The sequence below is a fragment of the Cucumis melo genome, chromosome 10 (assembly GCF_025177605.1).
Source record: "Cucumis melo cultivar AY chromosome 10, USDA_Cmelo_AY_1.0, whole genome shotgun sequence".
In the NCBI taxonomy this organism is placed as follows: domain Eukaryota; kingdom Viridiplantae; phylum Streptophyta; class Magnoliopsida; order Cucurbitales; family Cucurbitaceae; genus Cucumis; species Cucumis melo.
The window spans coordinates 22,431,053-22,456,065 of NC_066866.1; the positions used below are offsets into that span (position 1 = coordinate 22,431,053).

The 25,013-nt window shown below is 34.8% G+C and overlaps 1 protein-coding gene across 19 annotated transcripts; it reads left to right on the top strand.

Annotated features, from left to right (window-relative positions):
• The first annotated feature begins 2,027 nt into the window (after positions 1-2,027).
• On the top strand, positions 2,028-6,305 carry LOC103493438 (AP-3 complex subunit sigma). 19 transcript variants are annotated; one of them, XM_051090483.1, is made up of 9 exons: positions 2,095-2,607; positions 3,090-3,168; positions 3,974-4,108; positions 4,198-4,240; positions 4,381-4,442; positions 4,730-4,826; positions 5,289-5,374; positions 5,608-5,699; positions 5,799-6,305. In XM_051090483.1, exons 3-9 carry the CDS (start codon positions 4,040-4,042, stop codon positions 5,860-5,862), a joined length of 513 nt encoding a protein of 170 aa, XP_050946440.1. In that variant the 5' UTR covers positions 2,095-2,607; positions 3,090-3,168; positions 3,974-4,039; the 3' UTR covers positions 5,863-6,305. The 19 variants fall into 19 exon arrangements, with proteins under 19 accessions (XP_050946432.1, XP_050946440.1, XP_050946439.1 ...); XM_008454167.3 differs by having other exon boundaries at positions 2,113-2,607; positions 5,304-5,374; XM_051090475.1 differs by lacking the exon at positions 3,090-3,168 and having other exon boundaries at positions 2,028-2,607.
• The last annotated feature ends 18,708 nt before the right edge of the window (positions 6,306-25,013 follow it).

Genomic DNA, 25,013 nt, shown 5'->3' on the forward strand with positions numbered 1-25,013 from the left:
TAAGCACAAGTATATAATTCTTTTGAGATTAACCATTTGAACTTAAGAAGTCGCAAGATGCTTGCAAGATGAAAAAAAAAAAACAAATAACTGACTAATATGTTTGAAACAACTCTAAATCAACTTGGACACAATTAAAAATTAGATTAGATTTATACATTTAAGATTCAAATGTTCCACTAAGAGAAAAGGACAAAAAAAAAAAAAGACCCATATATAACGCAATTCAAAGGAAAAAATAACACAAAACAAAAAACCTAAAAATTTATCGGATAACACAAAAACTTGATCAAAATTAGCTAAATATTCTATGGAATAGCAAGAGAGATTGAGAGATTGAGAGTTTGAAAGAGTTAGAAAGATAGAGACGTCAGAGATTGAGAGGTTCTAATAATATTTTTTTTACGTCATGGTTTAGGTTAAAGAGAAGAGAAAGAAAATTCATTAAGGACAAACTGACTTTTCATTATCAATTTGTCTTAAATATCAACCCTTTTGAGACTCAATCCTAAAAGTTATCAATTCCTCTAAAATTGACCTATTTTTGGAAATTTTCCTTGGATCATCAATTAATTGTTTTCATAGTTTATTATCCTTCTTTAGCGAGAGGGTTTTAGACTAGAACACAAATATCATATTATGGATTAAATATACCAGCATATAATAGGAAAACAATAAATATTTAGGACAAAGAGTCCTATTGCATTTCTTAGTTGACCCTAAAGAAATTTAGTAATTAAGCGAAAAAAAAGGTTGATCTAAATAACCGCAACTTAAATAAAAAACTTCTAGATCTTACCATTGTGTTAATTAGTTTGTTGGTGCTAGAATCTTGTCTAGGTTGGGCTTTATTCGAGACCTCTTGTGGGTTTGGCTTCCTACCTACTTCTTCCTAGTCTAGTCTCATTATACTCTAAGCGTGCTAACTAGCGTAATTCTAATACTTAAGTTATTATAAAATGTATTTGGTTCAACTACGCATAAAAAAAATCTTGATAATTTTGGATTGACTAAGTGTTTGGTTCAACATTATGCATAAGTTTAGTTCAATTGAGAACGGAAAAGTATGATTAAGACTTTCTTTTGAAAATTACTTGCACTCTTTTTGTATGATTAGGACTTTCTTTTGGAAATTACTTGCACTTTTCTTAGTAACATCATGGTTTTGAAGTTATATATAGATAATTTTTCTAACACAAGCAGCAAGCCTAGATCATGTACAATGTTAATGATGTCTGACACTTGAAATTGTGAAAATGGTAATCATTTTTTCTAAATGAAATGGTACTCAGTTTCTTAAAAAAAAATAAAAAATAGTTTCAATCTAGGGTTTTTTAAAATATAGAACAAAATGAAAAAAATATTTATACCATATAGAACAATTTTGAAAAAAGAAAAAACCCACAACGTGAAATAAAAAAAATATCCCTCGATCACACATGATTAAAAACAATTTTGTACCTAGTATAAACGATCTTGTATCTCAATCTAAATGTTCGCGTACCCTTGTACCAAGTCTAAACGATCTTGTACTTTTGTACTCAATTTAAATGATCTTGTACTCTTGTACCTAGTCTAAACGATCTTGTACCATTGTACCTAATCTAAACGATCTTGTATCTTTATACCTAGTCTAAATGATCTTGTACCAAATCCAAAAAATCTTGCTACATGATCTTGTACCCAATCAACTATTCTTATACCAGTTTAAAAGATCTTGTGAATCTAAACGATCTATTAGTGATAGTGGTTTATCTGAGATAGATAACTGATCATTTAGATATTGGTACAGGATCTACGATCGTGGACCAATATTATTTAGATCTTGTACAACGAAGAAAAATGAAGATGAAAGACAAAGAAAAGAAGAAGAAATTCTAGAAGAGGAGATGAAGAAATTACAGAAAAAAAGAAGAAGCGTGAATATGAGGAAGGAGAAGAAATAATATAATAGGAAGAGGTGAAGAATAAATTATAAATGATAAAAAGAAAAAGAAAAAGAAAGCCAAGTAAAGAATATAGTGTGCAGTATTAGAAAATAAGAACAAATGTGAAATTTACGAAGGAAAAGAAAAAGAAAAAAGACAACCGTGACTTTGTGGATTTTTTATTTTTTATTTTTTCGTTAAACGGGGCAGTGAATAATTTTGGTTTTGTTAATCTATCAAATAAATAATCCCAAACTCCCTCGCCTCACGCCGTCGACCCCCTCCCTTATCTGCTTGGGTTTTTCTCCGGCGGTGACCATCACAAAGACCCGCGAACCAGCGTTGCTCGGACGTTTCCGGCGTTACCCACGTAACCCAAACCACGTGGTCACTGAGTTCTTTTCGTCGTTGAACTCATCGACGGTTGTCTACTTCGGCAACGATGTCAGGCAGCACGCGGGAATGCTACACTTGCAGCCGTTACCTGCGATTGGTGAATTGCACCAGCTAGAAGCTTAGAGTTCTAGTTCTGGATTGAACCAACTAGAAATTTTGGTGCTTATACTCACTCCGATTTGCCTCTAATCGGATTACCCATTACGTTGATAGTTCAGATCTAGAAGTTTCGACTCTTTCGGACAGCAACCAGAGAAGATCAAGCCTTTTTGGTTAGTTTCAGGTGGTATTGACTTGAATCCTTTCGGACTCGATTAAAGTGTCTCATAGTTTTGGACTAATTTGGAATGGCCGTTTAAGGTCTATGTTGATTTTTGGTAGAAATATCTCTCATGAACAGTCAGTTTCTATTAAGGTTGCAGACTTGATTGTAACCTCTAAACAATGTCTTTATTGTTTAGGCTTCGAATGGGAAATGCTGCTTTTCAAGAAATTAAAATTTGGATAAAATTTTGTAGGTTTTTGATTGAGTTAAGTAGTTTTCACATCCTTTCGAAATTTAAATGATAAAGTTATGGTTTGACTATAGTGATTAGACAGATGTTTGAAAGGATGCTTTGTATTGTTTGAAATGGAAGGAAATTGTTTTGTATGTTGTAATGTGTTTTGGATAATTTGAAATAAAGTTTTCTGATTGATTTTGAATTGAAAATAAGTCTGTTTTAGTTTTGTTACTCATAAAATATTTAGTTTTGTTTTGAACAGGTATGAAAGAAATTTGATTGATTGGAATTCCTATCTCTGTATGCGACTTTTTGTTGTTGGGATTGCTTGCTTATTATGTGTAAGCCAAATTTATTGACGGTTAATTGCTTGAAACTATTTGTGGGAAGATGGCTTATAGTGGTTTTACATTACTTTGAAATGAAGGTTCATGTGTGTTCCACTCATATGGTCTAACTCTTAAAATAATTGCATGGAATGTTCTCTTAGTCATATTAGATTGATAGGTGTTACTGACGGCTAGCCAAATATGTCTTGACTACTCTAATTTGCATCTTTTCCACTATGTTTAATGAAAGTATTGATTGATTGAAAGTTCTGTTTGATTGATAATTTTGTTCAATAGAAAATCTTAACTGATTGATATTGAAAATCCATTCCAAGCTTTGTTTTATTAAAAGTATTAAAGTTTTGTTTTATTGAAAGTTTTTTTGGATGTTGTAAAAGCCTATTTGGAAGTTGTAGTTTGAAACTTTTGGTTTTGAAAGCTTAATTGATAAAAAGATTTTGGATTTGAAAGCACGATTGTAACAAAGCTATAACTGAAATAGTGCAAGAGTTTGTATGTTTAATTGTTTTGAAAGAAGAATGGATTTCAAAATTTGATATGAGAATTGATTATTGAATCTTTTTGTACTCATTCTTTTTTCTAAAACATTTTCAAATGAAGGATAAAATGATAGTTTTGAAAGAAGTGAAATTTGAAGTCTCGCACAAGACATTATAAGATTTTTGTAGGACTTGATAGTTTACCTTAACAATCATTTATAAGAATTTTTTTCCACAGAACCGTGTCAGTCGTTATAGTTTCTAATTGTTATGTTTTATGTATTATTGTTTGATAATAGTTGTATTAGAAAATATAGGCTTCTGCACGAGAATTTCTTAGATCCTGACGGCAAACATAGTTTGACTGAGCACGGTTTGCTACCATGATACGGTCGGTGATAGTGATGAATACTGAGGGCAAGCCTCGGTTTGCTAAGTTCTACGATTTTCAGGTTCCTTTCTGGGATTTGTGTTGATTTTTTTGTACTGTTTGGGCCATTTCTATCGAATGATCTGTCTGATGATGAATTCATGAATCCAGCCCATAGAGAAGCAGCAGGAGCTCATTCGCAGCGTCTATGGAGGTTGGCAATTCTATATTTAATATTTCCAATTAGAATTTTGTAAATTACTAAAATGGTCAGTGGTATTTCCACTATTGTAACTATGGTTTCTTTAACTTGTATTTCTATTTTGATATCTTTTGTTTCCTGTTTTGGTACAGTACTTTGCAGTCGAGCTGAGAACGTCAGCAATTTCGTGGAGGCTGAGTCCATCTTCGGTTCGGTAATATTTCCTTGTCCAATAATTTCCTTATAGTACTTGTGTTTAGAATGTACTTGAATTGATGATTCTTTGAGAAGCTAGAAACTTGTCAAAAATGAATGTTGGTTGGTATTGTTCAATAAGTTGTAGTGCAATTATAGAGTGGGCTAGGCTAGTTGATTAGTGGGACTGGAAAATGCTAATGAGTTATAACAGATAAACTAGTTTTATGTGGCTCCTTATATTGGAATTGCTTTAACTTCTCCTTCAAATGAACTGTGGGGATTGGTATTTTCTTTCTGCTGCAGGACTCGCGTCTTGTTTACAAACACTTTGCAACCCTTTATTTTGTGCTTGTCTTTAACAGTTCTGAGAATGAGCTTGCCATGCTTGACCTGATACAAGGTACTTCCAATATTTTATGTGATAGATTTGTGACCTCTAGATTACTTATTATGGAAATGTTACAAGGCATCTAAGAGGACTTTAATACTCCTTGTTACCTCAAGTTTTGAACCAGATGGTATTTGTTAAGTTTAGGAATTCTTTAGTACATAATTACGATTACCAGAAGTCCAAGGAAAGGAATGATGAAACGTGTGGGATTCTCTAAACCAAATAGACCTGAATAATTGCATAATTTGAACTTCGAAGAGGATTGAACCAACTTGAAGTTGAATCATCAAAACTTCTTATTACATAATCTACGCCTTTAAAGTGGAATCAACTTGTAGTCTGTTGTATATTTGTATGCATTTGAATGTTCGATCTTCAGATGTTTGTAGTTAGGAACTTTTAGTAATGTAGTGCAATGATATGATTAGTTTTGTTGTCTTGTATTATTCCCTTAATTGATTGCATGATTAGGCCCTACTTTGTCAGTTTTTGTAGAAACATTGGACAAGTGCTTCAAAAATGTATGTGAGCTTGACTTAGTGTTCAACTACAGCAAGGTCAGCTCTCTCTCTCTCTCTCTCTCATGACACATTATGTACACATGCGCCCACATACACAACACCATAGTCTCGAAACAAGTGATATCTTTTGTCTGTAACTCATGTTTGTTTCTGAAATGGCCAAGTGAACTCTGTTGATGACATTGTTTGGTTGGAAGTAACACACGATTCTCAATTCATTCTTCAAAATATTAAACTGGAATTCAATAAGAACAGAAAATTTCATGCAGATGCATTCGATTTTGGATGAAATCATTTCTGGTGGCCAAGTGCTAGAGACTAGTTCTTCTGAAGTGATGAAGGCTGTTGAAGAAATATCCAAGTGCTCTCTCTCTCCCCCTCTATCTCTAATCCAAAAACTGTTGGTTACTCTGTGCTTCAAGGGTTTAATGCACGTTCATGTTGTTGTTACGCATTGTAGGTTGGAAACAGCCTCAAATTCTATCAACTTTGTCTCAAAAACAGTTTCTGGTTGGCGGGGTTGAGTTCGTTGTTTTAACCGAGTTGGCAACACGATTCAGGGGGCATTCTTTAGATGCCTTGCCTTGAAATTTTTGCTAGACCTGTTGTTGGTTTTGACTGATTAGTGTGGATAGGCAAATCTCCAAGCTATTCGATTCGAAGACAACACGTATTTGCATCATTAATTGACAGATTTCAGATGGCTGCTGAGTAGAGCCACTTATCTCAACTAGTTGTGTTGGTTCTTAATGGCCATGCTCTCAAGCATCTACTTGACATATTATTTTGAAGACTACTTTGCCTCACCTGGATTTTGATTCTATTTACAATTTGATGAAAAGCAGTTTCTCAAAATATGTTGAATGAATCAATTTGTTGAGAAAAAGATTAAGGTCTTTTCATCCTTCTAATGTTAGATTTTCAATTTTCAAGAAGTTCAATCAATATGATGTCTCTTTAATTGAAATACTATTTTTCGATTTATTTTTTTAACATCGAATGTTTATGGAAATAGTTTTTTTAGTTAAATACAAAGTTGTCTTTATGACTTGAAAAAGTTATAACTTAGGCTCTATATTTTAAGGTTAGAATTTCATTATGATAGATCGAGTCGTTGGATAGAAAAATTAAATGTTGCAGTAGCGAATCAATGTCTCAGTGTTTATTGAACAAAGAGAAAAAGAATAAAACTGAGATTGAAATCCAATGGGTGAATAAACTACTCATGGAAGTAGAAAATGTTGGTGATGCAAACTTTAGATGAATGATCACCCTTATATACCCGAAAAGTGAACGTAAATCAACAGTATTAACTTACAAATTAAAAGAAATGTTGGCTTACAGGTTCTGCTGTCCAAACTTGTGTCGAACAATACTCACCAAGCACTAGGTCCAAACACTAGTCTTAGTGGTAAGTTTGGGTCGAATTAGTTTTAGTGGTAAGTTTGGGTCGAATTAGTTTTAGTGGTAAGTTTGAGTCGTATTCAGGGAGCATATAGATTCTCTAACAAACTAATCTCCTGCCCTAGATAATCGAGGGGATAGGGTTTGAGTTCAAATTGAGAATGCAAGAAAGTAAATTGTAGAGATAAATAGTAAAGCAAAGAAAATTCTATCGTCAAAAGAATCTAGCTTGGATTGTAACAATTCTCCCTTATCCAAAGAATCCATTCATCGAGCTATTATTACCTATCTATATGCAATCTTCACTTAACCAATTTTAATTGGAAAAGTCAATTAAATCGTCCCAAGAATTTAATTGTTCTATCCCAATACGATTAAGCATGCAATATTGAATTTTCCAATAGCATTAAGTTTTAGAGATCCTTAGGTGGAATACCTAATTTCCATGCGTCTAATTAATATTCAATAAGTCCAATCCTAGGTTGGTTAGAATAATGCGCATCAAATGTAGATTTTCAAGTCAACCTAACCTATTGCTTCTAACCAAATCTTATCTAATTGTCATGAGTCAAAAGTGTGATGCATAGCAGAAGTTATATACACTACAAGAAAATAGGGATCTCCCGACACACAAAATTGTTAGGAGACATACGAAAATGTGTTGGAAAAGGATTTCCCCATGCATAAATGTCCGTCAGGGTCAGGGTCCAATGAAATGCATCGGGAGAGGATTTTACTACAAGAAATCGAGTTTTTAGTGGCGCACAAAAAAAGTTACTAGAAAAAAACACCATGTAAGTATTAGCGACATTGTGACATGCGTCACGAGGATTGTCACAGTATCTGCATAGCTAAAAGTTTTAACGACACAACAAATGCGCGTAAGAAAATGTGTACTTTTACTGTTACTAAATGATTACTTTTAGTAACATATTTGTTGTCATTATTTATTTTTTTAGAGTGACATAGTACATTCATCTCTAAAGGTGATGTTTTAGTGGTGGATAATGTTGTTGCTAAAGGTTAAATTTGTGACCATTACAAATGTCTTTTGCAACATATTAAAATCAATATTTAGCACCACTAGAAATTCTTACAGTTTTTTTTTAGTTTAGAAAACCAATTATTTTCCTATGTTATTGAAAGTGCTAGTTGATAACTTGTAGAAATACAAGTTATTGTAGCCTCTTTTATAGAATAACGAGGCCAAAATGTAGAAGGAATGTATCAAAACGCCATGATTATGTTGAAAAAGCATAAGTATTTAGAAATACACACTTTATATAAGTATCCATACCTGCTTTATCGCGTTTTTAGTGTCTTAACGTAGGAATAGAAACAAAAGAAGAGACTAGTGAATTGTAGAGGATCTCGTGCACGATCTACGCGAGAAGACCCCATTTGGTGAGAACAAATGCTAGGGGAAGATTTGCATCAGGACGTGAGGACGGTTCACTAGAAGACAAGAATGGTAGTTGGAGTTGATGTGACTTGACAAAGGCTGTAATCGGCATTGACATGATTAGAAGAATAGAAGTTTCTCGTCGAAAGTTGCCTATATAAAGTTTCCTTCTACCTCGAGAATGACTGGTTCTTCAGAAAATCAAAAACGGGATGTATTGATTGATTTGTACCCCAATTCCACGTGTGTTCTATGATTTTTGCTCTTATTCGTATCAAACCATCTACACTTTGATAGCATAACACGATGTCCCATCGGATAATGACCAGAAAGAACTTCATCTAATACATCGTAAAATTTTTTGTCCTCACTTCCACTTATACTGCTTTCACCGACTACCATGACTCCATTATTTTGAGTTGTGCGTCGGGAATTACGATCTATCGTGTGAAATTGTACCCCACCCACAAATCATCCACTATAGGATCGAACGTCAAGTGAAGGTCCTATCACAAGTGAGAAGAAATCATGCAAAAGGTTGTCCCTCTCATGCATTTCGATGACTTGAAATTGTTTTGTTATTGAATATATAAGTGTGAAAGAAGCCTAGGAAAATTACAAATGGATGTATGTACTCCACATACATACCTGATCTCTGAACCAATCAGAAAATGCTTGTTGATGTCTTTTGAATAAGTCAACACCGCTGCTTGCCTGACGACGTATCGACCTCAAGTGTTTCCTAAAGTTCATTGTTGTGAGTTTATGACGACTATAACTTAACAAAACATAAAGCGCTAGTGAAGTATATAGAGTTGAAAGTACGTACTTGCGGTACTCCACAATTTCATCTACATTGTTCAAGATGTACCAATGGATCTGGCGTTTCTCTTTTTGTGATAGAGATCGTGAACTTGCGCGCCTAATGGTCGTACCTTCTGCATGAACACTTTAAACTCACCAACTATCTCGTCCTCAGGAATGCTATCATCATTTCGTTCATCCCGAGAAAATCAAGTTTCAATCCCACTTAAATATCTCAAACAGAAAGCACTTGATTCATTCACAACATATGCTTCGGCAATAGACCCCTCAGGATGTGCCTTGTTTCGAACGTATTGCTTCAGCGTGCATAGACTTCTTTTAATTGGATACATCCAGCTATAATTAACCGAACTAGTGACTTTTGCTTCATATGGTAAGTGAACAGCAAGATGTACCATTACGCAGAAAAAAGGCAGGTGAAAATATTCTTTCTAATTGGAAAAGTATGATAATGATATCTTCTTACAACCGGTCCAAATCACTTACTCTTATCATCCTTGCGCACAGGTCAAGGAAAAAACTACAAAGCTCAGTAATAACAGTGTATACATTTTTCGTTAAGTGTGCTTGAATGCCAATAGGTAGAAGCTGATGAAGTAAAACGTGATAGTCATGGGTCTTAAGACCTAATATTTTTTCGTCTTTGTCATCCACTCATCATGAAATATTAGAAACGAATCTATCAAGAAACTTAACTGATTTCAAGAAGTTATAGAATGCAACTCGTTCGTTGCTAGTCAAAGTGTAACTTGCATGGGGCATCACCAATCTATTATCGACTTCTATCAGGTGTAAATCTTTTCTTATTTTCAAATCCTGAAGGTCCAACTGAGCATTCGTAGTATCTTTTGTTCTCCCTTTAATATTCAACAATGTACCGATTAAGTTGTCACAAGTGTTCTTTTTAATTTGCATTACATCCAATTTATAACGTATTAGTAGATTTGGTCAGTAAGGTAGTTCGAAGAAGATACTTCTTTCCGTCTAATTCAGAGCTCTCTCTTTTTTTTCTTTTCCAGTGATGGATGTTTACTTATCACATAAAACTCCAGAGAATCTAGTTTTTCCAAGATAGCATGCCCATTTAAAACAACTAGACGAGACCTACGATCTACAATTCCATCATGTAACTCACTTCTACGCCTAACATGGTTATCTAGAAGTAACTCACTTCTACGCCTAACATGGTTATCTAGAAGTTAACGTCGGTGTCCCATGAAAGCTATTTTTCCTCTTATCCTGAATGACGATTTATCTCCCATGCAGATGGAACATACCTGATACCCTTTCGTACTCCATTTGGATAAGTTACCATATGCCGAAAAATCATTAATAGTCCATAACAATGTTGCGTACAACTGAAAAAACTGATCGATAAGAGAATCATACGTACAAACATCAAGACTCCATAACTGTTTCAGTTCCTCAATCAATGGTTGGAGGTAAACATCAATTTTCCTATCGGGAGATCTTGGTTCGGGTATTAGTAACAACGTGAATAAGTTAGACTCTTTCATGCATTTTAAAGGTGGTAAATTATAATGAATTAACACCACATGCCACATACTATAAGTGGTACTCATATGCCCAAAATGATTGAACTCATCAGAAGCTAATCCCAAACTAATGTTCCGTGGATCTAAAGCGAACTTAAGAAATTCAGAATCAAAATGCTTCCATCCTTCTATGTCAACTGGATGTCTCAACATGTCCTCCATTTCGACTCGATTATCCTTATGCCATCTCATTTCAGACGAGTTCTCTTGCGATACAAACAATCTTTGTAATCTTGGTATTAACAGAAAGTGCCACAATACCTTGTGCAAAATTGTTTTTCCTCTATTAGGACTAGCCTTGTACCAAGACTCACCACAAGTTGAATAATGTTCCAAATCGACGAACTCCTTCCAATACAACACACAATCATACTTACACGCATAAATAGTCTCGTATCTGCATAAATAGTCTCGTATCCCATGCCCAAGTCACGCAGTGAGAACCTTGACATGCATTAACGTAAAAAAAAAGTTTAGGGATGAAAATTTCGAACAACTAGGGTATAGCTCATGACGAGCTTGGTTTAATAACTCCTGAAATATATTCACTGTTTCCTCTTTTATACCACTATTGAACGACATGTCATTCTCCAAACCTTCTTCTACTGTTTCTTCTTTGTGTTCAATCGGAGCTTGTAAATCATGTAACGTTCATAACATTTCATTGTCTTCAGAAAACAGATTACTATTGGTTCCTTCAATATGAGAGGGTTCACTAGTAGTTCCTTCATGGAAAGGGTCACTACTAGTTCCTTCATCAAATCTTTTTATACCTCTATACAAGTTAAAGTTGCGTTGATGCAGACATGCATCGTCAGAAGTCAAAGTTGAATCGGGAGAAGCTACGTCGACTCAGAAAAGGACGTCGACAAGAGTATTGTGAGTGAATCATCATGAAAGGCAATCCCAATGTAGAAACGAGATGATGTCGGCAAATGGGTAATGTCGACGCATGCTTCGTTGACATGGTCAACACGTCGACAGTGGGGTAATACTGACGTTTGGTCATAGCATCACAAATAGGGTATTGTCGACATCGTCGTGTACCTCGACATACATGAATCATCGATGCAGCGTTGACATACCTTGTGATGACGTAGTGTCGGTAGAGACACTATTCTCGATACATATGTTGCATCAGGAAAACTTTTTTATAATATTTTTTAATTTTTTATAATTTAATTTTTATTTTTTACTATTGGAATCAAATTCGATTTAAAGTCACTCAAATACTAAAAATAATTAACGTAAATTTAATAAAATAGCAAATGAAATTTATATTAAAATTAATTTAAATATACAAAAAATACACGTTCATAGTTTAGAAGTTACATGAATAATGAAAACTAAAACTAAAAACTAAAAACATAATCTAAGCGCTGTTCAGAAAGCTCCCCATGCCTTCGAAACTACAATGACACGAAATTAAGTTTAAATATATATCACTAGCAAGAAATTAAAAAACGTAAAAGTTGAAAATTACGTACCTTAATGAAACTGAAAATCTCTCTATAACAATTATAATCACAACTTCAATAATTATTATTACAATTTCAATAATTTAAACGCTAACATATTACAATTGTCAAAATTTCATTCATATGTATAATTTGGTTCTTAAACAATTAAATATACATTTTAACAAAAAAAAAACTCTTAAAATTTCAATATACAATTTAAATTAATATTTACTATTCATGCAATAAATTTAATAATAACGATAATATACAATCTACACATATAATGCACATATAATCTACAAATTATACATACAATATACAATATACAATATACAATATACAATATACAATATACATACAAAAAACCAATCTACAATATACAAATCACAATCACAATCACAATTACAATATACATATATTTTTCTAGAAATGAAAAAAGAACCAAATGCAATATTTTTACCGGTAAAGACAACGAACTAAGTGGACGACAATAGTAGGATGGTGGGCGGCTGACAAGAACTAGACGAACAGTGATGATGGTCAACGACGGACGTGCGGCGAACGACGTTCTCTCTTCTATTTTCTTTCTTCTTTTTTCTATTTTCTTCTTTGTTTGGGTTCTGTGTTTTGTGATTCACATAACTAAAATGATAAGGATTCTCTCGACCCACCACGAAAACATCTGGAGAACCCCCAGCAGTCACTTATGGTATCGTTGTTTCTTCATGTAATGTCGACGCCGTCACTTATGGCACTGTGAAAACATTTTCAAAATCAGTCAAAACGTCATATATCTCACGAAGTTACCTACCTCTACGTTGACAAAAGGTCGACCTATCACGATGCCATGGATTTTGGCGTCGCAGAAAGGTTGTCACAATTATTTAAAGATGCAATCTTTGCCGATGCAGTCAACACAACGTTGCGTAGTCAGACCAACTACCGATGCCATGCATGTAGATGTCACGATTTATATCAGTTTTAATAATATTTTTAACTTTTCTTGATTCTGTGCTCTGTGATGTCGGTAGTTGTTGGGGGTAATGATGACGTGTACATGCATGGTGCTGTGAACTGAAATGTTTTCTCGACGTTTCCATGCATGACATCGTGGAAGGTTCATGCTTTGTCGATGTCATCTGTTCAACGTTGGAAGAGCACCCCAGTGCCGAAATGGTCTTCTGGTTGTCCGTTTTAGGCAAATTTAGTGTCGAAATTCTTAGAAAAATGCCACGAATTCAAAATTGGACTCATAATTACAAGATTTAGTAAAAAATGCCTAAAAATGTAGCAGCCTTTTCAATTTTGATCATATCACATTTAATTGCAAAACCACGTTCAAAATGCAGAGATCCTACCAAGCCAATGGAATTTTTTAAAATTCCCAATTAAAAAATAAGATGACTTTGATACCAATGCAAATGGATAAAAGCCTTATGCAACGAAATAAATTTAAACATAACCATAACTCAAATTTAATTGAGATCTTAAAAATACCAGTACATTGGAAAATCAATTACAAAAACTAATTTTTATGTAAGCATGCTTTCAGAAAAAAAAAAAATGCAGAGAAGAAAAAATGTACTTACTCTCGTTGAAGCTATATCTACTAAAACTCCAATATTGGGGCATCACCACTTAGAGATTTCCCTATTCTCTAAGTTAAGATTTTGGTTTATGAAAACTAAAATTGGAAGGAAATTTTTTTATGTAGAAGTAATTTCTGAGAGAATTGCAAAGTACCGGAAGCACTTACGTTCTGCCGTACCCTTACCTTCCTTTTCTTCAAGAAGAGGGAGTTAGAGAGAATATGAGGATATGTGAGAGAACCATCCATGTTCCCTATCAATTTAATTTAATTTAAGTTAATATTAAAATAATTAATTAGTTTTAATTAAATTAAACCATTAATCAAATTAATAATTAATTAAATCATATTTAATTAATATTTCATTTAAATCACACAACCAATAGTTTTAATTTAATTAAAGAAAATTAAACTAAACTATTAATTAATTCTCTAATTAATTAATTACTAAATTAAATATTTTATATTTAATTTAATCTAAATATGAATCATATTCAAATATAAATTTCTCTCATAACATATAGATTTAATGTGAATCTAATTCACATCAAATTAATATTTGAACTCATTCAAACATTTTATTCTCTCATAAATTAATTGTGGATTGTATCCAAAATTAAATTTATATAATAAAGTTTAATTAAAATATAAACTTTATATTATATTCTATCACCATACATTATATTAATTTCCAAAGTAAAATTGAACATTTCAAATTACAACCAATCAAAATAAATCTCATTATCACTTACAAGCTAGGAATGGGACTTAATGGTACATATCAGAAGCTATAACTATATGAGATTAATTGACTAAATTCATTAACCACAGTAATCAATATTCGTTAACTGTGTGTACACTCCATTAAAGAGTCATAGCTGAATTCTTCTTATTGTAGATATATTTTTGTGTCCATGGATATAGACCAATAACAATAAGTTAGTCATTCACAAGTGTTTGTAACACCAGCTGGATCAAATTACCATTTTACCCCTAAGTTACTTCTAGTCCTTAAATATCAGTGCTCCTCTAATGAACAATCTGTTAATGGTCCAACCACTAAAAAAAAACCCATTTCGTGCCATAGAGAGGGTAGAGTCTTTTGTTCATGTCCCAGAGACACCATTTAGGGAAACACTCGGTCTTATGTGATTCAATCTGCGAAACTGAACACTTTCATGTCATAGAGAGGGTAGGGCCCTTTGTTCAAGTCTCAGAGACACTATTTATGAATTTCATCTTGTGTGATTATGTTTCCAACTCCCCACTCGGTCTTGTCCCCAAGATGATAACATATTAAGCTGTTAATCTGACCACTCTCGCTCGTACAAATTAAAGGACAATCGCTCGTGAATAGAAGTTCATAATACACTCAAGATTAAGACCAAGTAACCTAGACCATCTTAATGAAATGGAAACCTAACTATTTAACGGAGTTACATCTAGTGGTTACTATTTCGTGGTCCGATCTTATGCAAACTCATTGCATATGATACCTTCGCTTGCATGTCACCTACACGAATGCGTTGGATCATTGTGTTTGTATCAAATACAAAATGAGCCACATCTAGTATTTTTAGGACAAGGTACCCAACCTTATCCATATACTATAGACCCTTTAAGTTGTATCTTAAACATTTATCCCCGTATGTCTCTACATACTGTTCAATACTCATCAAACAGCTTAGGATGTTAGTTTATTGGATTTAGGTTATTAAGACAAAACTAATAATATAATCAATAAAACTTTATTAATAATAGCTAACAAATTACATTTATTATCTATGAGTTTTAAGACATAGAACCCAACACTTTGCATGTTGTGGGTACCTGTCCTCTAGTTAGCCGATCTGCCTTGAATGCCTACAAGCTTCTTTAACTCGCCTAACTTAAGTTCCATGCCTGCAAGTCTTTAACCAACTCGTCTAGTTAACTTCTTTCATTTGACTGCAAGACCCTTCCTTGTGCACATGGGCGCCCAACTCAATAGGTATGCTTTCCTTCCCTCAAACACTTAGCTCATAGCCCTAAAGCCTTGCTTCTTCCTGCCTAGGATTATTTGGCAGCCTAGGACAACACTTTAGAGGTTTTCATGACCAAAACAAGCCTACCTTATATCTTGGTGCCTGGCAACCCTGAGAGGTTTTCAACCTTCCTTTTAGCCGCCAAGCATATTGCTCTTTCACGCCTACTCTTGAATTTAGCTAAAATTCATCATGTAAACATTTCTCACAACTTTTCGTCAGCAACACTCTTCTTCTTCAATGCTTGGGCTTTCTTTTAACATGTAACCCTAAATATCAAGAACAATATAACCACTTAACATGACTTTCATCATCTCTTAGAAATTTTTAGAAACTTAAAGTGTCTAAGGTTTACACCTATGGTATGTGGTGGTTTGTGCAATTTTATGAAGAAAAAACAAGGGAAAAAAATTAAATTTGACCAAAACTTGTCTAGTTGTATCAATTGTTAGTCTAAAACTTTCAGTTTAATCAAATTTCACCCGAAACCTAGCCAATAAATTTTACAATCTTAACCTTAAACTTTAAAAGGTGTTGTAATTTTAACCTTCTAAAAAGTTTTCACTACAAACATTATTAAAACAAATTCGTTTATGCGTTCAATCTATAAAAGAAAAAACATATACATGACACCAAATCGATAAAATTGTAAAGAAAAACATTTTGGTTATGACAATTTTTTAAAACAAATGTATGGAGTGAACGAGATGGAAATTGAATCCATGATAAATGGATTGAATTTTTAAAATAAGTGGAAGAAGAGTAAGGAAAAACAAGAAAGAAAATGAAGAAAGAAAGAGCTAATTGGAAGAAAATGAGAATGATAGAAATGAAATTTAAGACCTCTCACTTTCAGTCTCAACCTCAAATTGAACGCCTTTTGCCCATTTTTCCATGAATGATAATCACAATTCCAAATTGATTGTGAGAGTTGAACCACTAGCAATTGATGTGTCTCTCCCTATGCCTTTTTTTCTCTAACCCATAAGTCCCTCCAAAACTACTTTGCTTTGGCACATAGTATCACACTTCCATCTCTTTTGACGTTTCATTTGATTCTTACATAGATTCCTTCAACCATTATTTGACATTTCCTTTCTCTGTACTTTGGTGTCATTATTGTCGGTTAATGAGTGTCTATTATTAGTTACTTTTTTTAGAAAACTATTGTAAATTCATTTGCTCAAGAACAATGAATGTATAAGTGTTATCTCGCAAGTTCTTACTAGAAGTGACTTGACTACCCGTTATTGATTGTGCCAAAGAGTAACAGAAGATTCATATTTGTTTGAGGCCAACTAGACATTGACAAAAGCTTCGTATGGAACTTATGGAAACAAGGGAGAGTGAATAAGTTTTTTTTTTCTTTTTCTTTTAATGAATAACCAATCTTTCATCGAGAAAAAATCAATAAATATGAAAAAACAATGTGAGAGATAATCAATTAAACCTTCAGTTAATAATAAAGCTAATAACCTTTGTAACAACTTGAGAGACAGTAGAAGAGAATAACACATGAAACATTGGTAACCAAGTTCAGTCAATGTTACCTACATCTGAGGGGCTGCGCACAGCCCTGATAAGTAATTTTTATTAATATTCACTTAAGTCAAGATACATCGATACAACATAGAAACTTTGATCAATTATATGACTTAGTAGCATGTGTCTCGGCTTCAGACTCTAGGCTCCCCCTGAACATATGAATAACTTTTCTTCATGATGTTTGACTTCAGGCACCCCTTGAACGCATGAGTGAATATCTCTGACGATATTTTTATCTTCTACTAAAGATCTTAGTAACCACACATACCACTGTCTCGTCTTTTACGTTACTGGAATAGTAAACTTAGCTCTTGAAGAATCAGAATCAGGACTAGGAGCCCGAAATGTGGTAGGGAGATTGGAGACATGGGATCCTTGAAAAAGCTTATAGCTTAGAGTTATTGTACGAGGAGTAGGATCGGCAACATCATCATCGGCTAACAACCTAGGATGGTGAGACAGAAGAAATCCAGTGATTATACGTAGAAAACAAATTGACATATTGATGCCATACGTATCCACATGCCTAGCAATCTGCTAAAAGATGAATTCCCCAACATCCACTAGTTGCCCAGTGCCAATTTGATACACGAGTTGTACAAGAGCTATGGAGACAGTGACTAAGTGAGTTGATGGGAACCAGTTTGCAATATTGATTTTATGCAGAATGGCATACTTCACGCTCAGTTTGTCGATAGAAAATTACCCATAAGTAGGCCAGGTTCGAACCAGACCACTAGACAGTTCCAAAGTATGACGTTCAGAAGTAAAAGCTTCAGCCATAGGACCAGCAGGAGCAGAGATATTCAAATAAGTGTTTAATAATTCAGGCGAGACAGAGATACACTTACCATGCACATGGACCTTCCAAAAGTCAGAGATATTGGGCTCATTGAAATCCGTAGGTAAATTGACGATGAACTCTCGTATGAGCTTGGGGTAGAAGATACCCAAATTAGTCACTGTACCCATCATCCCTACCTTGGCAATAGATCGATCACAACAAAACTGTTGGGTTTCATGTCCTAAAACTCATAGATAGTAAATATAATTCATTGACTATTATTAATAAAGTGTTTATTATTATAATTTCAATAAGTGTTATTGATTATATTATTAGTTTTGTCTTAATAACCTAAATCCAATAAACTAACAACCTAAGCTGTTTGATGAGTCTTGTACAGTAGATCAATGTTCAAGATTAGATTAAAGGGTATATAGTATAGGGTTAAGGTTGGGTACCTTATCCTGGTAACACTATGGATATGACTCACTTTTGTATTTGATACAAACACATTGATCCAATGCGTTCATGTATGCAACACGCGAGTGAGAGTATCCTATGCAATGAATTTGCCTAAGACCAAACCACAAAATGGTAATCACTAGATGTAACTTCGTTAACTAGTTGGGTTACTATTTCATTAGAACGACCTAGTTAACTTAGTCTTAATTCGGAGTGTATTATGAACTCCTGTTTGATAGGGATTGTCCTTTGATTTATACGGGTGAGAGTGGCCAGATTGCTGACTCAATATGCTTATCATTTTAGGGACAAGACCGAGTGGGGAGCTGGAAACATAATCACACAAGACGAAATTCACTCATTCCCGACTATAGGGTAAGTAGATAAGTGCTTCTTAAATGGTGTCTCTGGGACTTGAACAAAGGGCCCTACCCTCTCTGTGGCACGAGAGGGGTTTTTGTTTAGTGGTTGGACCATAAACAGGTTGTTCATTAGAGCAACATTGATATTTAAGGACTAGAAGTAACCTAGGGGTAGGTAATTTAATCCAGCTGGTGTTATGAACACTTGTGAAGGACTAACTTACTGGTAATTGATCTATATCGGTGAACACATAAATATATCTACAGTGAGAAGAGTTCAGCTGTGAGTCTTTAGTGGAGTGTACATACAGTTAACGAATATTGATTAATGTGGTTAATGAGTTTAGCTAATTAGTCTCATATCGTTGTAGCTTCTGATCTGTAGGTCTATTAGGTCCCCTTTCTAGCTCGTAAAGGGTAATGAGATTTATTTATATTGGTTGTAATTTGAAATGGTCAAATGTACTTTGGGAATTAATATAATGTATGGTGATACATTATAATATAAAATTTATATTTTAATTAGACTTTAGTATATAAATTTAATTTTGGATATGATTCAAAATTAATTTATGAGATAATAAAATATTTGAATAAGTTCAAATATTAATTTAATGCGAATTAGATTCATACTAAAACTATAGGTTAAAATTTAATGTGTATATGATACATATTAAAACTATAGGTTTCGAGCGAAATTCATATTTGAATATGATTCAAATTTAGATTAAATTAAATAAAGATATTTAATTGAGAAATTAATTAAGTGGAGAATTATTTAATAGTTTAATTTATTTTGATTTAATTAAATTAAAACTATAGGTTATGTGAGAGATATTCATTTAAATATGATTTAAATGAAATATTAATTAAATATGATTTAATTATTTATTAAATTAAATAATTAAATAATTATTTTAATATTAATATTTATTTAATATTTATTTATTAAATTAATAGGGAACATGGGTGGTTTTTCGACGTTCTCACTTTTCTCTCAAATTCCAAGAAGAGGGAATTACTGGTATGATATACAGAAGCGAGTTCTGTGAATTTGTTCGTACATCGCATTCTCTCTAAAACATTTTTGTGCTCTCTGGAAAGTTCCCTCCTTCCATTTTGGTTCTCACAAACCATCTCAATCCAAAGAATATGAATGTTTTCAAGTGGTGGTGCCCCAAATTTGGTGTTTTTGTAGATATAAAGATGTCAATGATCGTAAGTTTCCTTTCTTTGTTCTTCTCTGTAATTTTTCTTGAAAGCATGCTTAGCCATAGAAATTAGTTTTATAATTTCTTTTGCTAATGTATTGGTATTTTTTAAGTTCCAATTAAATTAAGTTATGGTCTCTTTAAATTCTTCCATTGTAAAGGGCTTTCATCCCTTTAAAAACAAGATTGGTGTTTATCGGAGATTACTGACTCGTCGACTATCCACATTCTCATGACATACTTCCAATTGAACATGCACTCCTCATAGTGGAAGGAAATCCCATCAATTGGGACAGACAAGACATTAGGAGGCAATTTGCTATGACCCGCCTTGGTGGTAATCACCCTTTGTCGCGAAGGCAGCCAGAACCCATGGCAAGGCAGCTCAATCATCAGCACAGGACCATCATTCACATTCTCGCTAGTCAGTTGAGGAGGGGAAACCTTAATGGTCTCTACATGTTACACAAAAGGATGAGATTGAGATGGGGGTGGTGATACTGGTACCTCTGGTGGAGAACCCAAACGATGTTTGGAAGGACCTCCTTCATCCACATTGCTGGTGCCAAACTCTTAAAACAGATTATCAATCACCTCATTGACATCCTGCTATCGTCAGACTTGTTTAGCATTGACAGGGGAAGTTGCGTAACACCTAGATGCAAACGATCGACCAGTGTGGTGCACGTCCTGATCGGAATCAAAAAGCTGACAGTACATAGCCTCCACAATAGACATCTTATTCTTCTTAGCCTTCTTGGATGATTCACCCATACCGGACTAAGGAGCAGTAGGCGTCCTAAACTTCCACTGTAGAATGTCAGCCAAAGCAACATTTCCTCAGCGTTTGACTTGACAATCATCGGCTCGACCATTGGAGACTTTGACTTATGTTTTGAGGGTTGAGATCCTTCACCTACTATTGAGCACAAAATAGACTGAGACTGAACAAATGACATATTTTGACCAGAAGTAGGAACTTGGTCATTCAGGAGAGGAACAGTCGGAGTAGACGATGAAGAATAACTAATCTCCTATAGTCGATAGAGTCCCGCAGAGGATTTTGGGCCAAAATCATCTTGATTCTTGGACCCTTTAATCGAGATGGCTGAACGTTGATAGAAGATGGATTCATTTACGACGTAGAAGCTAGATAGTTCTTGGTTCTTGTTGTAACCATTTTTGGCAAGTGAAAGATTATATAATAGAAGATGATACACTAGGGCAGAACAGGAAGGTAGAACGAACGCGAGAGAAGAAGAATCAGCTTTGAATGAAAGCCCTTCAACTTCAACTGACTGTTGTAAAATTTGAATGTAGTTCAGTGGGCCCTCGCATAGGTTGCAATAAATCCATTGTCTGTTAATTTCTAGGCTATTGGCTTGCACTCTCCCAACCCTGCATGCAGATGTTCAAATAGTTCCTAATACATATTTTTCCGTTTAGCACAACGAAGGGTGAACTTAATGTTTTTTTCATGTATAAATAAATTGAAAGGAAAAGTGTGATGTATGGATCCCCTTCCTTTTCATAATTAAATTTAAATTCTAGTCTTTTTGCCCTATTTTCTCATGTATCCTCCTTGATAACGAGCACACATCCCAACAATATAGGCAATATCCGAGTGACTTGTAGTGAGATACAATACCCCCTATAATACTATGATACAACCTTTCATCAACTTTCTTTCCATCGTCATCTTTAGACACTTTGACTTGAGTAGCAGCAGGAGTACATTTCGCATTGGCCTGTTAAAGACCAAATTTCTTGATAAAATTTCGACAATACTTTTCTTGAGAGATGAATATTCCTGTTTCATCTTGTTGAATTTGAAATCCCAGAAAGAAAGTAAGTTTGCCAACCATACTCATTTTTGAACTCTTTCTTCATTTGATCAATAAAGGTCAAGATTAAGGAATTTGGGTATCCACAAAAAACAATGTCATCTACATATACTTACGCCACCAGGAACTCATCCCTTTGTTTCTTAATTAACATTGTTTTATCTGAACCACCTTTAGCAAACCCCTGCTCTAAGAGAAACATGGATAGGTGATCATACTAGGCACGCGAAGCTTGTTTGAGACTATACAGAGCCTTCTTCAATTTATATACATTGTTTGGATATATAGGATCTTCAAAACCTTTAGGTTGTGCAATGTAGACTTCCTTGTAATATATCCATTGAGAAACACACTCTTTGCATCCATCTGATATAGGGTAATTTGAGGAAAGCAAGTAAGGCCCAATAATAGCCGAATAGATTCTAGCCATGCTACGGGGGTGAAGGTTTCACAAAAGTCCACTCCTTCAATCTGAGAATATCCTTGAGTTACTAAACGTGCCTTATTTCGAGTCACAGTCCCTTTCTCATCAATCTTGTTCTTGAAGATCCACTTTGTCCCAATGATAATAACATTTTTATTTCGCGGAGTGAGTTCCCATATGTGATTTCTTTCAAACTGATGAAGTTCCTTTTGCATAGCCTCAATCCATTGATTGTCCTGTAGAGTTTCTCGAATGTTACTTGGTTCAATTGTTGAGATCTCTCTGCCCTATTACTAAAAGCTTCTGAACACAACAACCCCTCATCAATGGAAACACTATGTGAGGTAGAACTCTTAGTGTGAGGAATGCATAGATTTATGGACTCTATTACGGTTCGCGTTCTTTTATTATAAACTCTATAAGTCTTACTATGAATAGAGTAGCCAAGAAATATACCTTCATCTGATTTAGAATCTCATTTTTTATGATACCCTTTATCATTTAGGATGTAACACTTGGAACCAAATACATGAAAGTATTTAATGTTCGGTTTCCTTCCTTTCCACAACTGATAGTTTGTGACTATAGTCCGAGGACAGAGAGCTATACGATTGTGTATATGACATGCCGTATTTAGCTTTAGCCCAAAAATGGATGAGTAGAGACTTTGCATGAATCCTAACTCTTGCCATCTCTTGTAGTGTTCGATTCTTCCTTTCAACGACACCATTTTGCTGTAGAGTCATAGGAGCCGAGAATTCATGAAATATTCCTTCTGATTGACAAAATTCAGTGAAAAATTGGTTCTCAAACTCTTTCCCATGATCAATTCTGATTCTATAAACATTCTGATCATTCTCTCGTTGCAGCTGTAAGTATAGTGTTCGGAAGGTCTTAAAAGTTTTTTATTTGTCTTTGATAAATCGCACCCAAGTGTATTACGAGTAGTCGTCCACAATCACAAGCGCATGCATTTTTCTTAAAGACTATCAACTTGCATAGTTTCCATCAAGTCTAAATGAAGTAACTCTAGAATGTGCTTTGAAGACCCTTGATCATTTACTTTGTGTGAAGTTTTTATCTGTTTCCTTGCAGGACACTCTGAACAGAATAACTCGTCACACTTTTTTAACATGGGTAATCCAAGTACAACATCTACCTTTTGTGTCTTACATAGCTTAGCCATACTAACATAATCGAGTCGTTTATGCCACAACATTGTTTTAGCATAACGAGACAAGTTGCATTTTAGTTGTTGACTTGATTTATCCCAATGATAACAGTTATTTGACAACCTGGTTCCTGACATAATAGGTTGGTGTGTAGCATTCAGAACTTCACATTTTTCTTTGGAGAACTTTACTGAATATCCCTAGTCACAGTTGAATAATACTGGTAAGATTTGTAGACAACCCTTCTACCAGTTTGACATTCTTTAGTTTTGGTGCCTTAGGTAGATCAATATTGCCCTTTCCGTTCACATTGCCCTTGACTCCGTCTCTGAAGATCACTCAACCTATCCTGCACTCAATTAAATTAGTAAATAGAAGAGAGTTACCTGTCATATGTCTCGAGCATATGCTGTCGAAATACCAGTCATATGAATTGGTAGAAATGATTGCAGTGAAGGCTACATAGCATTTAACATTTTCTTTTACTCTCGATACCAATTTCTTTGACATTTTATTAGCAACAATTCTCTTTGCATCATGTCAAGGTGATGTAGTTCTTCGATGTAGTTTACAACACTTAGGTCTAATGTGTCCAACTTTCCCACAGAATTGACATACTCTCTTTCGTGATGCCCAACTGTTTATCTTTTGAGTTCGACGATTCACCCACTTCCTCTTGATATTTTTGATCAGTGGCCCTAATAAATACTGAAGCTTTTCCTTTAGATAATGATTGCTCACCGTCATAGCTGAGACCTTCACGGTTGTTTTTCAGCTTTCCCATACTCAGGACATCCTCAAGACTCTGAATCCCTGGAAACAGTAGTCGAACAGATTTCATAAGATTTTCATATTCTCCTTAACTTTTCTGAGTTCACTCTTGAGATCAATTATTATCATCATCAATCGATGATTGTCGTTGAATAGTGTTAGAAATCTTTCTCAGTGTTGTTCAAATAATTTTTGGTCTTCCTTCCACAAGTACAGCAGTTCTTTACCCTGATGTGGAGCACCTGCTCCCTGATTCTGCGCGATCCCCGTGAGTCTCAACGGGCATCTATCAGCTGTATGACCCTCTTGCCTGCACTTAAAGCAGGTCCTGGTCCCGAATAAGCAACGGCCCAGATGGTGCTTCCCACAAGTGGTACACAACAGCTTTCCTCTGGCAGCCTCCCCTGCCTCAAAAGGTTTCTGCTGGAAGCTGCGAAACTCACCACCTGGTCTGAAATTCCGCTGTGGCACTGGAACAGGCTGCTGCTCAGCCTTCCTCTTCTGTCCCGACGTCGAACCTCTACCAGCGGTCTTAGACGAGTTGGCCCTCTCCTGTAAACTGAGATCCACTGCCAGGCGCAGTGCATCGGCATGAGTAGCGGGTCTGAAAGCTCGGACCAAACCCTGAATGTCCAGTCTGAGGCCTCTAACAAACTTATCAGCTCTGGCCGCCTCGGTCGCTATCATCTCAGGAGCGAAGCGGGATAACATGTCAAACTCCGCATCGTACTGCTCCACGGTCATGTCACCCTGCTCTAAGTTCAGAAACTCCTGCCGCTTAGCATCTCTCAAACTGGCAGAGAAGAATTTCGCATAGAAACTCTCTTTGAACTGCTGCCAC

Excerpts from the sequence above, each read along its gene's own strand:
- LOC103493438 (XM_051090475.1), top strand. The coding sequence starts at position 4,040 with ATGATACGGTCGGTGATAGTGATGAATACTGAGGGCAAGCCTCGGTTT. Across the intron at positions 4,109-4,197 it reads CTAAGTTCTACGATTTTCAG|CCCATAGAGAAGCAGCAGGA; the intron begins GTTCCTTTCTGG and ends TCATGAATCCAG. Across the intron at positions 4,827-5,288 it reads CATGCTTGACCTGATACAAG|GCCCTACTTTGTCAGTTTTT; the intron begins GTACTTCCAATA and ends TTGCATGATTAG.